Below are 17,798 nucleotides of genomic sequence, written 5' to 3'. Positions count from 1 at the left end.
TTTGGTTGTGTCATGATTAGCCCTCCTTGCTTGCACCTTCATACCATTTCCTCGAGAGAGAGAGAGAGAGAGAGAGAGAGAGAGAGAGAGAGAGAGAGAGAGAGAGAGAGAGAGAGCCTGACAACATTCACTTCTTGCCGGAGCTTCACAGAGGTCACACCACCATCCCAGTCCCTGCTGCTGCTACTACTACTACTACTACTACTACTACCACCAGTACTACCACCACCACCACCACCACTACTACTACTACTAAAACTATTACTACTACCGCCCAGGAATTGGCTGTTCAGTCTCATTAAAGGCAAGAAATACCAGTCGCTCTTCCCTGAGTCGCATTTAACCATTCCTTAAGTTTAAACCCACCTTCCTCAGTGGCGTTTATAACATTCAATTTCAGACATCACTTAAACCCTTCTGAACCCACGTCACCACCAGGCATCCATATCCCGGTGCAATGGTTACCACCCAACGTACTGCAGCCAATGGTCTGCTGAGTTACAGGAAACGTCACATGCAGGTAGGACTACATCGAGTGAGTGAATGGTGGCCAATGCACTTCCTGGACTTACTGATCTCCATCTACGAGTATTACCATAGTTGGAGTGCTTTGAAATGTCCAAAAATCACTCATTTTCAACTCCAGTTCACTCCAAAACTATTATAGATACAAGAATGCATAAGGAAATCCCATGTAAAATTATTTTCCAAACATTTGTACTGGAAAAAAAAAAAAACTGAAAATCATGCGTACAGGAAATCATGCGTACAGGAAAACCCCCATATATAAATGACCCCCTTCTTGGTCTTTGAGTTATTACGAAAAAACTAAGTTGTGCCGGCCTAAAAATTGACCTAAGTAGCATTTTCACCCAGAACAGCTCATTTTAGGTCATAGAATAGTACAGTAATCCCACACATGTACCCGGTCTACCACAAAAGTGTCAAATTTAACCCCTGACCTCATTATTGGGGTCAACGAGTGCATTTTGTGATCTTATTCTCATAGGTGAAGGTCATTTACTGCCTATGACAGTTAGTCTTCTAGTTATCATTACTATTATTACTGTTATTATTATTATTATTATTATTATTATTATGAGATGGAGGGACGGGGTGGAGAGGTATATGAGAGGGGGGTGTGAGTTGGGAGCGGGGCAGTGAAATGGCGGGGGACAGGGCGACGTGGAGGCGATTTGTTTGTGGCCACCCCGAACGGGATTGAGGCCTCTGGCAATAGATAGATAGATAGACAGATAGATAGATTATTATTATTATTATTATTATCACCATTTTTTCCCCTCAAGTTCACACCGTATCACCTTTCACGGTCGGCACAATTCTACGAATCCCTTCCACCTAATGCCAAAAACTTTCATCCATGAGAGCGCAAATCAGAGCATCCTGAGCGTTAATATTTGCACTCTTGCATTCAGGACTACTTAACACCTTTCCTTGACCGATTCATTCATACCCAAAGCACATTAATATTATAGTGTATAGTACTGTATGTGATGGAGAGCCAATGGGATTATTTTTTTCAGGAAGAAAGAACCCAAGGCCAGAAGTTCACAATATTGCTCCCTTAAAAATGATGATAATAATGATGATGATGATGATGATGATGACGATGATAATAATGATAATGATAATAATAATAATAATAATAATAATAATAATAATAATAACAATAATAAGAGTAATAATACAATATTACTAATACTAACACTAACAATAATAACAAAATAACAGAGAGCCAAATTCTAGATCCGTTCATTTCGAGATGCCTGGACACATTGCGTTGAAAAGACTGGAGGTCATAGGCAGAGAGAAATACAAACAGAGAAAGACAGTTCCAGAGTTGACCTGTTGCATACATGAAGGACTGGGGGTATTGGTTAACTTACTTCCTGCCTACCTACCTAGCTACCTATCTATTCACCAACTAACTTACCTACCTAACTACCTACCTACCTTCCCACCAACTGACCTACCTACCAACCTACCTACCTAAATTGGAGGTCATAGGCAGAGGGAAATAAAAAGACAGTTCCAGAGTTGACCAGTTGCATACATGAAGGACTGGGAATAACGGTTAACTTTTGCAAGAGAGAACTGGACAGGAAAGGGGGATGAGAATGTGCAGGCAGACGGGTGCTGCACGAAGCAAGTCACAAAAGGACGAAAATCTTGGCCAGGTTAAGGTGAAAGGAGTGTGTCTGGCTTCCTGTTAAATCAAAATGGCTACACTTCAGCTTCTTGAGTTGTGGTGACGATGAGAGGGGTAATAGCGGTAACTTTAGCTCGGTGGATCCTATAGCCCACTTTATGTTGAAAAAAAAAAAAAGTTAATGATATGGGGTTAATTGGTGGAGGCGTTTGATGGTAGGTGGGGGCCGTCACCATCCACTCACTCGATGTAGTGCTGCTTTGAGTGTCTGCCATTTCCTCCCTTCCTTCCTCTTATGTCTTTACTTCATTCTTTCCCCTTCCTTCTGCCTGCGGGTGACTTTACACTCCCTCTTGTCTTTTTTGTTTTCCTTCATTTTTTTCCTGTTCCTTCTGCCTATGGGTGACTCTACACTGAGTGGCAAGCCAAATGGTTTCCTATACACCAGGAAACCATTTACAACGCTGGGTGGTAACCATATAGCCAAATTATGGCGCCTGGTGGTTTAGTGGGTAATTACGGCGCTCCAATCGGACTGAGCCTGTGTAGGGTTATACCCAAGGAGTGGTTGGGGTTTATTGCTTACGTAATGCCACTCAGGGATGAATGAGGCTGGTCACTCATCTTCAGTGTCAGGACCAACTTGCCTAGCCCCGGGCTCCTTCGCTTCTCATGGGGTTCACGTTTCAGATGAGCCTGGGGATGCAACTGCCACCACCATCACCACATCTGCTACTTCTAATGCAAACTGATTTACACATCGTCTACCGATCACAAAGGCATCCACCTTATCACTCTAGTTTTTCTAACGTTAAAGCCGTGACCACAGGGAGACATTACCGAGCGAGAGCAAAGACATGGGCAAGAGCATGGGCAAAGAAAGCTTATCAAAGTTGGTCACACGAGTCGTACTGTTGCGGCAAGGAGGAAAATGAACATTGGCATAAGAGTGATGACGAATGATAGTCTTCCCGCACTGTTCTACTCTTTGCTTACCATCACAGTCGACCACTACAGCAGCAGTGAAGGGAAAGAGGGACCAGGCTGTTGTTTTTCTGCTATGGTAATGGATTCACGCTTTCTCCCTGCTGACTTCTCCTGGACTGCGGCGAGTTGGGATGTAAACAAAAGCGTGGTCAAAACAGTATCTTCGGTGTTGCTTAAATATTTCATCCTTAATGATATCAGTGCATCACATAAAAATCAAATATAAAAAATTACCGATAGTGTTTATGTAATTGATTATAATATTAACACTGATATGACACAGATTCATTTTGAAAGTCTTTCGGCGAGACGGACACGCTTGTCTGCAAATCTTTCCGGAATTCTGTAATTGTTCCGGAAACTTTCTTATGTCCTTATATTGAGAAAAACGGCAAGTCTGGAAGCAGGAATTGCCCGAAAATGCCCCGTGTGGCCACAGCTTAAAGCTTAACGCAAATCCTTCGGTATGCTCTCTGACAGGTGGTGTGACGTGGCGTGATGTGGTGTGGTATAATGCCGCGAAGTCCACTACGAAAGGTTTTAAAGGATCCCGTCATTCTACGCGACATGCACAACAACCCAGACTCTTTCAGGTCAGTTAAGGTGGCGATTTTACGGCTTTGTTGATAGATCTGAGATGAATATTAGGTAGCATACTTTGTTTGGGATATTGGCTGAATTATACTAGTATCATACGAAATATTCCGTATTTCTTAGCGATTTTGTACACATTTTTTAGCCTAAGCGTATTGTTAACACCATATAGGATTAAATTTAGCGACCACTACTGTATGGGTTTGGCTGAAGTTAGGCACGTTGTTTTTACTGCATTCCTTACTACTGTGCTGTCTTTACTGAGCTGACTTTATTTATAGATTTAACTATGTGTCTGGTTAGTACTTGGACGGGTGACCGCCTGGGAACATCAGATGCTGTTGGCATCCCTACGTCAAGTGGGGTTGGTGGAGGATTAGTGCCCCTCCCTGTAAAACAATTAACTCTAAGCCCTTGGCCACCCTGTCTGGGATACATGGCGTCTGGCTATGAATGAATGATGAAACTATGTGGCACCGTTTTTCCACATTCACCTCATCCACTGTACAGATTTAACCACAACTTATTTCTCTGTCTTCCAGTTTTCCCTCACGTCTCCCATCTCTCCCAACTCTTTCGCTTTCTCTCCTTTTCTCTCTCTCCTCAAGCACTTTCTCTTTCCTGTCATCCTCTCTCTCTCTCTCTCTCTCTCTCTCTCTCTCTCTCTCTCTCTCTCTCTCTCTCCTCTCCGTCCACTTCCTTCAATCTTCCTCTGTCTTCTCATCCTTCCTCTCTACCCAACCTCTTCTCTCTCTTTTTCTCCCCTCTCTATCTTCCCTCATCCTTTCTCTCCCCCCTCTCCCTTTTCCCCTCTTTCTGTCCACTCACCCTTCCCCTCTCCCCCTCCAGGTTCCCCCAGGGCGCCTCCCTCACGGTCACGGCAACTCACTGGCCTCCTCACAACTTCTTCCTCGACGCTAGCGGGGATGGACGGGACGGGGGAAGGATGGAGCCGGGATCAGCCATCGTACACGGCCCAATGGCTAGTCTGCTGTCCATCCTCGCTCACAGGCACAATTTTACGTGAGAGAGAGAGAGAGAGAGAGAGTAAAAAGTGAAAAGAGTATAGTCTAACATCATCAGTTGAGAGAGAGAGAGAGAGAGAGAGAGAGAGAGAGAAGGTGGTGGAAAGAATGTGTGTGCGCGCGAAAGTGTTTGTGTGTGTGTATGTGTGTGTGAGAGAGAGAGAGAGAGAGAGAGAGAGAGAGGGTGATGGAAAGAATATGTATGCCCGTGTGTGTGTGTGTGTGTGTGAGAGAGAGAGAGAGAGAGAGAGGGTGATGGAAAGAATATGTATGCCCGTGTGTGTGTGTGTGTGTGTGTGTGTGTGTGTGTGTGTGTGAGAGAGAGAGAGAGAGAGAGAGAGAGAGAGAGACAGACAGACAGACAGACAGACAGAAACAGAGAAACACATCATCGGACTGAAAGGAACATCCTCTCTCTCTCTCTCTCTCTCCACCAGATACAAGGTCATCCAGCCGGCGGACAGGTCATGGGGCAACCGGATGGACAACGGGACCTGGACCGGCATGATTGGACAGGTCATGAGGAAGGTCAGGTCATGTGGGGTCATGTGGGGTCAGGTCATGCGGGGTTATGTGAGGTTAGGATATGTGATGGTGATGATGATGATGATGATGATGATGATGATGATGATGATGATAATGATAATGATGATGATGGTGATGATGATGATGGTGATGATGATGATGATGATGATGGTGATGATGATGATGATGATGGTGATAATGATGATGATGATGATAATGATGATGATGATGATGATGATAATAATGATAATGATGATGATGGTGATGATGTTGGTGATGATGATGATGATGGTGATGATGATGGTGATGATGATGGTGATGATGATGGTGATGATGATGATGATGATGGTGATGATGATGATGATAATGATGATGATGATGGTGATGATGATGGGCAGTAGTGGTAGTGGGAGAGGTGGTAGTGGTGTTGAGAGGTTGTAAATAATGCAGGGTAAACTCCGGGATGCATGACAATATAATGCCACTTCAATTTACAGTAAGCAGTTAAGGACCATGTTTGGGAGCTTTATACCCCCCTCCCCCCCTCTCTCTCTCTCTCTCTCTCTCTCACACACACACACACACACACAACACCAAAACCGTCTACCCGTCTATCAATCAGTCACTCAATCAGTCTGTTTATCTATCTATCTATCTATCTATTAAAATATCATTATGTCTATCTGTCAATCTTGCTATCGACAGTCAGAAGCCTTGATCCCGGTAGGGGTGGCCACAAACAAATCGTCTCCATGTCACCCTGTCCTCAGCCATCAAGCTACCCTCCCTCCAGCTCACACCCCCTTCATTCAAATATCTCTCTACCCCATCCCTCCACCTCCTCCTCGGTCTCCTCCTCCTCCTCTCCCCCTCCACCTCACTTACACTTCCTATTAACTAAAGTGCGTAGTGAATTTATAATTAACGAGGTGATAAGTGGAGAGAGAGAGAGAGAGAGAGAGAGAGAGAGAGAGAGAGAGAGAGAGACTAACCTTCCTTACTACACAACAGGAATTAAACTTAGAGCTGGCTAGAGAGAGAGAGAGAGACTAACCTTCCTTACTACACAATAGGAATTAAACTTAGGGCTGGCTAGAGAGAGAGAGAGAGAGTAAAAAATTGCGAGCCTGTAAACTTAGCAATTTTTTCTAGGAGGCAGACGTGGGGTTGGATCCAGAGAGACAGACAGGCAGACAGACAGAAAGAGAGACAGACAGAGACAGAGACAGAGAGAAGGAAATAGAAAAATAAAATGCTTGCCTGTCAACCAATCTTTTCCAGGAGGCAGACGTTGGGTTGGGTCCCTTCGCCCAGACGGTGGCCAGAGCCGGGGTGGTGGATTTCACGTCATCCATCTTCTCCGACGACCGCTGCCTAGTGTCGCGGAAGGGGCCCAAGGAGGTGGACCCCTGGAGCTTCCTGCTGGTGTTGGCGCCCTCCGTGTGGGTGTCACTGGCGGCGGCGATGGTGGCAGTGTTGGCAGCCGTACTCCTGCTGGCACTGCCCTCCCGTCATCGCCGTCTGCCACTCGGCCCCCTCGCTGCCACCACCCTCTTCAGGCAGCTGGCCACTCTGCTCTACCAAGGTTAAGGTTGCAAGATTCAGTGTAACTTTGGCATCATCATTATCATCATCATCATCATCTACTACCTGAGTGAATGTCAGAAATATCCTACCTTTTCCTTCCTCCTCCCCAGGACCCGTTCCCGCCATCCTAATAATGCTTGGCAGCCTGGTCATTGGGTTGTGGCGTGGTCATTGGTCTCTAAATTGTGCTGGAGAGGGACACCTTCATGCGGTGGCACCGATATAACAGCGAAGCTCTGCTACACAGTGATATGAATGTCCCTCAACTCCTATTTTATTCCTCCAAAAGGAGGGTGGTGGACTGCAGGAGATGGGCAACTTTAGCCTGCAGTCCACTGGGTTCATGTCCAGATTAGCATGGAGCAACAACAACAACTACACAGTCTCTCCGTGTTGTTGTTTTTGCACTACTAGGGTCTGTCTAGCAGAGCAGACCCATCGACCACAAGCGAACAGCCGCCTTCGTGTGGCTGACAGCGCCTGGCCAAGGTGGGAACAGGGTCCTTCCACATGGCGAGGTGCAGGGAAAATGTAGGAGGCACAGCCCCCAAGAGGATGAGCTGTGTATAGGAGATATGTATGAGTGATGGTGTCAGCCTGGACTTTAGTTCGTAAATGTGGCTAGGTTCCTCGCCTGGGAGTATTGTGCCAACTACGGGGCCTTGGCCCCATATCGCTGCCGTGGTAGTACGCCCCGGGACGATGGTAATCATCCACCTACTACCTTTTGGTGGTCTAACGGGTGCTAGACCTTGCCCGAGGGCGACCCGGGACTACAGGGCAGGGGCGTCCATCTTCCATGAACCTGCCGCATACCCAGAGTCTCTCTACATATACGCTATGAATGTTATTTTGAAGTATTTTCATGTCATAAAAATACATATACACTTTAGGCTAGTAATATATTTTTTCCTTTTAAATGTGAAGAATGACTGAATTTTCTGAAAAGCTGAAAATTGATAGGCTAAAACTTCACTTCTTCCTCATGGGGGGAAGAAAATGAGTTTAATGATAATGCTTATGGTTGTGGTGACACGTGGCTCTTGTGTAAACCAGCACTGTGCAGTACAAAAGGATTCGCCGCTGACAAGAGTTGGGTTGTACTGTGTTGTTTTATGCTGCGTTGTATTGTGCTGTGCTGTGTTGTGTTGCACTGTGCTGTGCTGTGTTGTGTTGTATTGTGCTGTGATGTGTTGTGCTTTGTTCCATTAGATGATGTATTGTGTGTTATGTGCAATTGCACTCTGCTGTGTTGCACCGTCTTGTAACTTGCACTGTATGCTTTGTTGCAACTGTGTTTTATTGCTTTGCAGTTGTGTCGTGTTGTGCTATGTTGTACTGTGTTGCAGCTGTTTGTATTGCGTTGCAGCTGTGTGTTCTCATGTTGCACTACTTTGCAGCTGTGTACTGTGTTGCAGCTTAAGTGTTATGTTGGATCATGTTGCAGTTGTGTGCTGTGTTACATCACGTAGCATTGTGTTTCAGCTGTGAGTTGGGGCGGTGTTAGTGCGTGGGAGCGTACGGTGTTGTGTGGATGGGTGTTGGTGAGTCTGGTTATTGGCCTCAGTTACAACAGCCACCTCACCTCCCTGCTGGCTGTGCGGCGGATCTCACAGCCCATACACACACTGCGGGACCTCATAGACAACCCTCGCCTGACGCTCATCCTTACACCCAGCACCATGATCACCGCTGCCATCGCTGTGAGTACAAAGCCATAGTTGTTGGCCACGTAGTAGGACTGCTAGTAAAGGTTCTAGTGTAGTGATGGGAAGGGGTAGGATGAGATGGTTTGGGCATTTGAAGAGGATGGAGGATGGCAGGTAGGTGCGGAGGGTGAGAGGTGTGAACGCTGAAGGTAGAACTGCGAGAGGAAGACCGAAAAAGACTTGGGACAAGATTATACAATGTGACCTCAAGGATAAAGGACTGAACAGTGAGACTGCTAGAGATCGAGCAGCATGGAGGGCCGCTATTAGGTGATCAAGGCCGACTCATACAAGCATGTTGGAGTCTTCATATACTAAACGATCGATGATCGAAAACGAGATAAGCTAATCCCAGCTCCCCTTTCCACACCAAGAGGAGCAGGCCTAAGGCACGGGAACTGTTTGAATCTCCGAGGCCTGAGATTAACTATCAATCAATCAATCATTTCCTGTGGCACCCTCGGGGATGCATAGGGCCTCGATGAACTCACACCACCACATCCTATCTTGTGCTAACTCCTCAAGATCTCCCCAACACTCATCTCCAGCTTCCCGTCTCATTGTCCTCACCCACGTCTCTTTTGGCCTTCCTCTACCTCTCCTACCAAGTGCCACCCACCCTGGTGTACCTCGTACTATTCCCTGTCTCCTATACACATGTCCTAGCCACTTCCATCGTGAGAATCTAACATATTCATCGATCGGCTGCACTCCCGTTATTTCTCTAATTCTACTATTTGGTATCCTTTCCCACCATTTAACTCCTAATATTCTTCTAAGTGCCTTATTTTCAAACACCAAGAATTTATTTTCCATAGTCACTGTGCTGTACCAAGACTATTGATGGATGAAATTTAATAGAAGTAGATTAGGTCTACTTAATTTTGAGGCCTGAGATTAGCTGACCTCTCTGCCCCTTTCCACTGCAAGAGGAGCAAGTCTCGAAAATCATGTGAATATCTTAGGCGTGATGGTGGATCTAATTTAACCAAGAGTAAAGTACAGCCATGGACGAAAATTCACCAATGCTCTGCCGGCTGTAGCGATGGAAGGTGTTATGTGAATTATTCTTAGGTGATAGCAAAATGAAGCACAGAGCCAAAGGGTACCAAAAGGAAGGATACTCTGTCGTTTGGGGAGGAATGTAGCTTATGGAAGGCAGGACACGTTCTTGAGATAGGATTGTCAAGGCTTAACTCTTGGTTGTGCATTTACTTGAGGCCTAAGATTAGCTGACTCCTCTCCCCTTTTCCACCCCCAGAGGAGCACGTCTGGGGAGCTGTTTGAGGTGCAGGGTCTGGAGGCAGAGGGGCGAATTACTTACCATCCCGTCGAGTCTTTTCCTGAGGTGCTACAGACGCTGGTGGGCCGCGGCGACCACGTCATCCTCGGAAGCTCTCTGGTGATAGACCAACTCATAGCGCAAGCGTTCACGGAGAAAGGTGGGATTAATCTTGTTCTTTCACACAGGTTAGAGTTTGAATTCCTTTTTCTCTATAACGTTTCGTGCTACGCAGAACCCATCTTCCCGAAACGTTAAAGAAAATAAAGAAATCAAGCTATACCCTGTCTCTCTCCCACCCAACATCTTCATTTGTCATGAAGGATCATCTTTCCCCTTCAGGCATTCTAGGGGAAATTTTAATCACTAGAAGGAAGGCTTGACCTCTTGCAACTAAGTAGCCTATGACACTGGGATTCACAGAGAAAGGTTTGATCTCTTTATGTTTTCACTTTAATTTGGCCCAAACATTCATGAAGAAACGTTTAATCATAACAGTTCTTTCAATTTGACTTTTTGAATCCCATGACGTCATTTCGATTTTATTTAAGCTGCCAACGGACGATTTCATTCAATTTAGTGTCTCTCTCTCTCGTCTTTCACCTTAACTTGGCCTAGATTTTCGTCCTTTTGCAGCTTATTTCACGTAGCTCAATGGCACAAGAAGACAATACAAGGGTTCTACATTCTTCCATAGCACTTCTTCGTGACTAGCGCCATATTTTTGGGCTAATCTATTGTTAAAAGTCAGTATTTCAAGATAGAGAGATGGCAATTTTAGATCAAGTTCAAGACAATATATGCACCTCCGTCCATCCATCCACTCATCCACTCTCCTTGCTATCCATCCATCCACTCATCCGTCCTCCTTATTAGCCATCCATCTATCTGTCTACCTATCCATCCATCCACCCTCCTTATTATCCATCCACCCCATTCCATCCATCCATTCACCCACCCTCCTTATTATCCATCCACCCCATCCATCCATTCATCCATCCTACAATGATGATGATATCAATAATGATGATGACGCTGCTGATGGTGATGATAATAATAATGATGACGAAAACAGAACTATAACAATTTTTCTGTAACTAGTGAACTCAGCATCTAAAAATAACGTTAAAAAAATCTACACTTACACTCTGACTCCGGTACACATGTGAATCGAGTGTTTGTGTGGCAGGGGAGTGTGATTTCTACAAGTCCCGCCAACGGATCCTTCCCAGTACACACAGCATGGTTGGCCAGAAGCACAGCCCCATGATACACCTCATCACTCATACGTAAGAGCAGTTATGGTAGTAGTAGTAATATGGTAGTGGTAGTAGCATATATTCACCTTAACTTGGCTTTGATTTTCGTCATTTTGTGGGCTATTTCATGTAGTAGTAGTAGTAGTAGTAGTAGCAGTAGCAGTAGTAGCAGCAGCAGCAGCAGTAGTAGTAGTAGTAGTATCGTAGTTGTAGCAGCAGTATATGTTCACCTTGGTTTTGATTTTCGTCCTTTTGCAGCCTATTTCATGTAGTAGTAGTAGTAATGGTGGTGGTAGTAGTAGTAGTAGTAGTAGCAGTAGTAGTATACTCTTGTCTCATTAACTTGGCCCTGATTTTTGTTCTTGTGCATCTTATTTCACATAGCTCAGTGGCAGAAAAGACAATGCTGCGGCCCCAAATCCTTTCCCTAGCACATCTTCGCAACTATCATCATATTCTAGTGTTAATCTAGTGAGAAAAATCAGGGTTAAAGATAGAGAGGCGGCAATTTTAGGTCAAGTTTGAGTAAAAATTGTATAGTAGCCGTGGCCGTGGTTCATCTGAAACGTGAACCCGGTGGACTGCAGGCTGAATTTGCCCTCTTCCAGCAGTCCACCATCCTTCTTTCAGGGTAGGAAAGGAGGTATGGGACATTTGTCTAGGCATAAGACCCGCCCGGTTATATTGGTGCCACCACATGAAGGTGTCCCCGTTACAGTACCGCATCTCTAAAGAAAACAGAAAAGATAAACGATAAATAATAATGATACAGGGTGGTAAAGGGGGAGAGGAGGGAAGGACCGAGGATGGGATGGAGGGATGGAATGAAGATACGAGTACAGTATATGAGAGGGGTGTGTGGTGGTGTGTGAGACGGAGGAAGGGCAGCCAAATGGCAGAGGAGAGGGCGACATGGAGACAATGAATTATGTTTGTGGCCACTCCTTATAAACAGATAAATAGGTAGGTAGGCAGGTAGATAGGGGAAAAAAACGGTAATAACAAACACCTTATTATCCTCTTCTCTCGTTCTAGTAGGATTTTTTTTTTCTGTTCCATATGACCCAAGTCCTTGATAATAATATAGATGCTGCAGCGCCAAATTGTTATTCAAAGATTCAGTTAAACTCTCTCCAGGGTGACACGGGTGGTGGAGGCAGGACTGTATGACCACTGGCTGGCATCCCAAGTCCAGAACTATACTTCCTGTCACCACTCCCCATCCACCCTCACCGTCACTTCGTCCCTCGCCATCAACAACATATGGGTAAGTATTTTGTAAGACAGACAGAGAGAGAGAGAGAGAGAGAGAGAGTCTAGTCCTCAAAAGCGTATCTGAAATGGGTCTATCTATCTATCTATCTATTGCCAGACGCCATAATCTCGTTAATACTGTTTTTTGGTTACCTACAGTCGCTCAAAAAGTATCTACTTACTCAAAATGTCAGAAATGAGTAACATATTTTTGTCAGTCACTTAAAAAAGGATCCTGATTTTTTTTGGGGGTGGGGTGGGGGTGGGGTTAAGTGTGTGCAGTCGCTTAAACAAGATATCTGAAGCTTCCCTGTCGTAACATTCTGAAATAGTGGATGAAAGGTTTGAAAATATCCGCCTGTAAATTTTCATGAATGTGTTGGCCTCTTGATTTTTATTATTACTTGATGAAGAAGTAACTTTATACAACATTTTAAGTGCACTGACTGTTCATAAATATTTACCTTACGGGAAAGAAAAAGTGAACTGCAATATCGCTTTGTTAAACAATCGATCACTTGCTTGAAGATACCCTTTTGATTAAATGGACAAGTAACTGTGTGTGTGTGTGTGTGTGTGTGTGTGTGTGTGTGTGTGTGTGTGTGTGTGTGTGTGTGTGTGTGTGTGTGTGTGTGTGTGTGTGTGTGTGTGTGCAGGTAAGGACACACACATATTGGGAGAGTGCAATCCTTTCCTCACATTATACAGGGTATGGCGGCAGTGTTGGGGGTTGGGTTACTGGCAGCCTCACTAGTCTTCTGTCTGGAACTGATCACTGCTTCCCTCACCTGCCTTACCCTCGGACACAACACCGCACGCTGAGATCCACCATGGTACCCAAGGACACCAGTCACAACCATGAAACCAAATGATACCAGTCACAACCATGATGCTCATGGCTGTTACTATGACCAAGAAAACAGCTTTTTGTCTCAGCACAGCGTCTGGCATCGATATGAGTCAGATTTAATTTCAGCTTACGTCCTCATGAGCACCTTCGCCTGTGTTTATTAATATCCCTCAAGGGCCTAGAATCTTATACAGGTGATACAGGTCACACCTCAAGTTACTGGCAAGCCTGAGCCCTATACAGGAGATATAACCAAGGTTCAGGCTGGGCTGATGAGTCCTCTCCTCTAAAATTCAGGCTTGTGACTTCAAGAGGACTTTTCACTGACAAAGCCAGCGTTTTTTTTGCCCTGGGTCTATCTCTTCCACCCATTGCATAATCCGATGAGAAGACCAGGTGGTTGGCTAAAGAAGTAACATTATTAGGTTCACGGACTAGAGTGTCAGCTTTTTAAGCTGTTATCTGCCTCTATGCAGTAGAGTTGTGCAACACAAGGTGGCAATGTTGATGCAGTGGTGGTGTGGGTGCAAGGACACAAGGGATCAGTATTTCCTGACCATGTCACATAAATGCATGCAAGTAGCTATAAATCTAGTTAGAGGTAAAAATCTATGGCCCATTTCTAAAATATATTGTGTTCTTTGTAGTATGAATTGTTACTTGGGTAAAGAACAGGGGCTGAAATTAACTGCTTATATATACTGAATATATGCATACAGAATTATCATCTAGGAATTACCAGCACATTCAGGTATTTCTAATGACACACACACCTGTTAATTTTTTAAAGGTAGGATGATTCATTTACCTGAATAAAAATACTTTGGCACTATCCAGATTTAAACAATTGCCACAACTGCACTTTGTGTGTTGAAGATGTAATGCTCATTATGAAAGTCACCGGATTTCCACAACTAACAACTTGATGGATCTGTATCTTATGTAATATGAGGGGGCAGAGTGAGAGTTTAAAGCCAATCTCTAGCTCTCCTCACACCACCACACAGTAAACCCTCATTACATCACAGTAACAGGGGAGAAACCAGTCTGAAAGAAGAAGTGCAATACTAGCAAGCTTAATAACACTGTAGTTTCCCTGGATGTACATGATATACAGGAAAATCTAGTACAGCCACACAAGCCTGGGACTAGAGAGGAAAGCATGTATACTAAAATGATGCTGGAAATAGTAATACAGTATATATTAAGAAAGATAGGTATACGTATTAAAGAAGCTTAACTTACTTCATCATATGTAATTTTGCACTATTTTCAGCTATACCAGTGTGTGACATCAATTAGTTTGGAAAGTTCAAAGTGTCAGATGAAAAGGAAAGTTTAGGACAGTGAGGTTTTACTGTGAGTGGCAAAGCAGTCACTGGTATTGTAGCAGCTCTTGAGAGTATGGCACCAATTTGTCACTATTAAGCCACAATCAGAACACACAAAGCATGACCAATTCTTATTTCATGTATGGTTTTATGCTGAACCAAACTGTCAAACATTATAAGACTAGTATATAACCAGACTACTGTAGCTAATAGTGTAATAAACTGCATAAATTGGTAAGACTGTGATGTCACCTTGTCTCTACTTTTTTCCTAACACACACCTCTTCCTTAATTATTTATTCTGCAGACTACACTTCAACATTACTGAGGTAAACTATGTCGATATTAAATATATGTACAGTATTCGGTATGTAAAAAATAGTGCAGGCCAGAACGATACATGCTGATAAACTCTTGGTCGCATATAAAAAAAAGTGAAATCTGGGTAGCATGAACCACAGTTTCCTACCTACAACTCGGTCCCTTACTTCCATAATACCAATACATTATATAGTCAATCAGTGAAAGCAAGAATGTTCAGATGCATGTTAGTATCTTAGTATCTGATGACATGAAAGAGAATACAACTGCTAATGTAAGTGGTGAAGAACTGGCACATCAACTCCAGAGGTAGAAAGGAACTATATTGTAGCAGGTAATTTTTCTTTCACTGATGACTTCGCAGCAAAATACAGTAGACTTTGGCTATAATGGACTAACTGGGGGAAAGCCAGATCCATGAAAGTCCATAGCTCTTTGTACCTAAACACCAGCCAACAGTAACTGAGGGAAAACGATGTCTGTCAAAGCTGATAGTTCCTCATATCTGAGGGTCCCAGCCGAGATGGGATTTCAAGCACATTTGAAAATAATGAGTACAATAACACGTTCTAGCACCAAACATGTAAACTATACCCATTTTACAATACCTTGGCCCATAGTTTCACCCTTTGGCTGCTTGCTGGACATCCTTGCCATAGCACTTATTCATGCCTAGTACAGTATTACCATAGCCTGTTATTACAACTCAGCCATCATGATAGAGAGAGGACAATTTGAGGCCAAGCTGGAATAAAAATGGTAGAAAATACATGTACTGCACCCCATATAATGAACACTGTTAAAGTTAATGAAAGTTCAGTGGGCTTCATGGCATCTGTTTAATCTGATATCCACTATACCAGGGTTCATTATAAGAAAGGTCTACTGCAGGATGTCAAAAAGAGGTTGCTACAGTGAGAGCTACATGTATCCCTATTAGCATATTCATAATCTTCCAAAATGCAGTCAAAGTAGGTCTTTGGAAAGGAGGATGGGGTGCGGGGAGGATGAAAGGAAACCCATCTTTCTGTCACGGCAATAATTTTCATCTGGTAACATCATATAACTTGTAATGCCATTTACGCAGTTAAAAAAAATAGCATTTTAAGTATTCATATACAGTGGTCCCCTAATACACATCTGGTTATGAGTACATACTGTACAATAATAATTCTAGAGAAAATTTAAATCTCCCACAGTGCATAAAACTTAAAAAAAACTTGAAGATATAGTACTGTCATTGTTGTTGTTATTGCACTAGGCTCATCAGGACATGTGTGTAGTGGACTGAAGGCTGATACACTTTTCCTACAGTCCACTATCTTCCTTTTAAGGGATAGGGAGGGACCTGAGGGATATTTGCATACCCAGGCAGTGGACACATCCAGTGACATTGGTGCTGCCACATGAGGGCATTCCTTTGTGGCACCTGAAGGTACTGTACAACACAGTACAGTGGTAAAATAGCACATAACAGGCACACAGGAACAACAGTGAAGGGACCGTATTCTTGCTGGTGTAGAAGGCTCCCTAGCACCTCTTCCTCGGCAATTTATTTTTGGATATGGCTGGTTAATATCCTTCTGTACACTACTTATGCAGGTGTAATAAGCAAAATAAATCACCTAGGAAAAGGTGTTAGGGGGCAGCCTTACCCTATGAGAATATGGACCTTGATATCACAGTGCCATAAGTTGCTCAAATGGAAAAATTACTGTATATCCACACCTGCAAAAACTGTTGATTTGGATGATACAACAATTTTGGCATAACTTAGACTCTCGGCTGTGAAGAGCGTCCACATCATTCTGGCCTGGGTAAGCTAGGTTAAAACTGAGTAAAGATAGTCTCTCTCCCTCTCTCTCTCTTTCTCTCCCTCTCTCTCATCTTCCAAGTGAGTCCATAATTCTTCCATCTGAATACTGATAGGACATGCGTAATTAACTCATCTGTTGGCCTTGAAAACTTACATAGTGCTTTACTAACAACCACTCGCATCAACTCCACTACAGTGACATACAATTCATCACATTCCTTTTACTACCCAACAATTTTATCCAGCCCAGGAGAAACTTTAAGAAACTACAAAGGTTTAATAAAGGCTATACTCTTATGACACTCTAAGCTGGTTAAAACTGACTGGTAACAGCAAGAATGGATGAACCAGTAGTATTTGTAGGCCCAGGTTCATTGAAATGTGAACTCGGTGGACTGCAGGCTGTAGCTGTCCTTCTACAGTCCACCATCCTCCTTTCTGGGGAGAGGGAGGGAACTCAGGGACTTTTGTATACCTGGGTAGTGGAGCCACCTAGTTACACCAGTGCCACCACACGAAGGCAACCCTCTCCAGCACCAGTAGAAAAAATAAAATAAAAATATACATAACTGGAATGCAGAGGTCAATGAATTAATGATCCGGGGTCACATTTACAAACTCTTCTAAGCTTTGGGGTCACATTTACAAACGCTTCTAGACTTAAATTGTGTACTGGAATGCACAACAGTAGTAGCAGATGTCGCTGCAACCCCAAGCTAATCTGAACTTGAACCCAGTGGACTGCAGGCTGAAGCTACCTTACTCCTGCAACCAACCATCCTCCTTTTGGTGGATAGGGAGTGAACTGAGGGACGTTTATATAACCAGGCAGCCAAGCCACCCAGTTATACCAGTGCCACCATGTGAAGGCATCCCTCTAGCACCAGGTATTGTGTAATTTTCACTCAAACAGCCACCACATATTTCACAATCAGAGCAAATTGAATATTTCAGTTTAAAAATATAAAAATAAAAAAGCTGATTGTTGTGGAGACATAACCAATAAATCTGTTCAGATCATTTATAAATAAAACCCCTGATCTTTATAAAATCACTCTCAAACATGAATATGAAGAAGAATCAGCACC

At 43.8% G+C, this 17,798-nt stretch overlaps 1 protein-coding gene across 1 annotated transcript; it reads left to right on the top strand.

Annotated features, from left to right (window-relative positions):
- The first annotated feature begins 3,670 nt into the window (after positions 1 to 3,670).
- On the top strand, positions 3,671 to 13,532 carry LOC145404260 (uncharacterized). The gene is made up of 8 exons (XM_080275781.1): positions 3,671 to 3,750; positions 4,601 to 4,733; positions 6,583 to 6,886; positions 8,374 to 8,591; positions 9,859 to 10,039; positions 11,069 to 11,168; positions 12,276 to 12,405; positions 13,437 to 13,532. The coding sequence occupies exons 1-8, from the start codon at positions 3,671 to 3,673 to the stop codon at positions 13,530 to 13,532; spliced, it is 1,242 nt and encodes a 413-aa protein (XP_080131907.1).
- Positions 13,533 to 17,798: the final 4,266 nt, after the last annotated feature.

Source organism: Coenobita brevimanus, chromosome 63, assembly GCF_032717465.1.
Source record: "Coenobita brevimanus isolate Jiangsu-jjx chromosome 63, ASM3271746v2, whole genome shotgun sequence".
In the NCBI taxonomy this organism is placed as follows: domain Eukaryota; kingdom Metazoa; phylum Arthropoda; class Malacostraca; order Decapoda; family Coenobitidae; genus Coenobita; species Coenobita brevimanus.
This window is presented reverse-complemented; position numbering and strand designations above follow the sequence as displayed.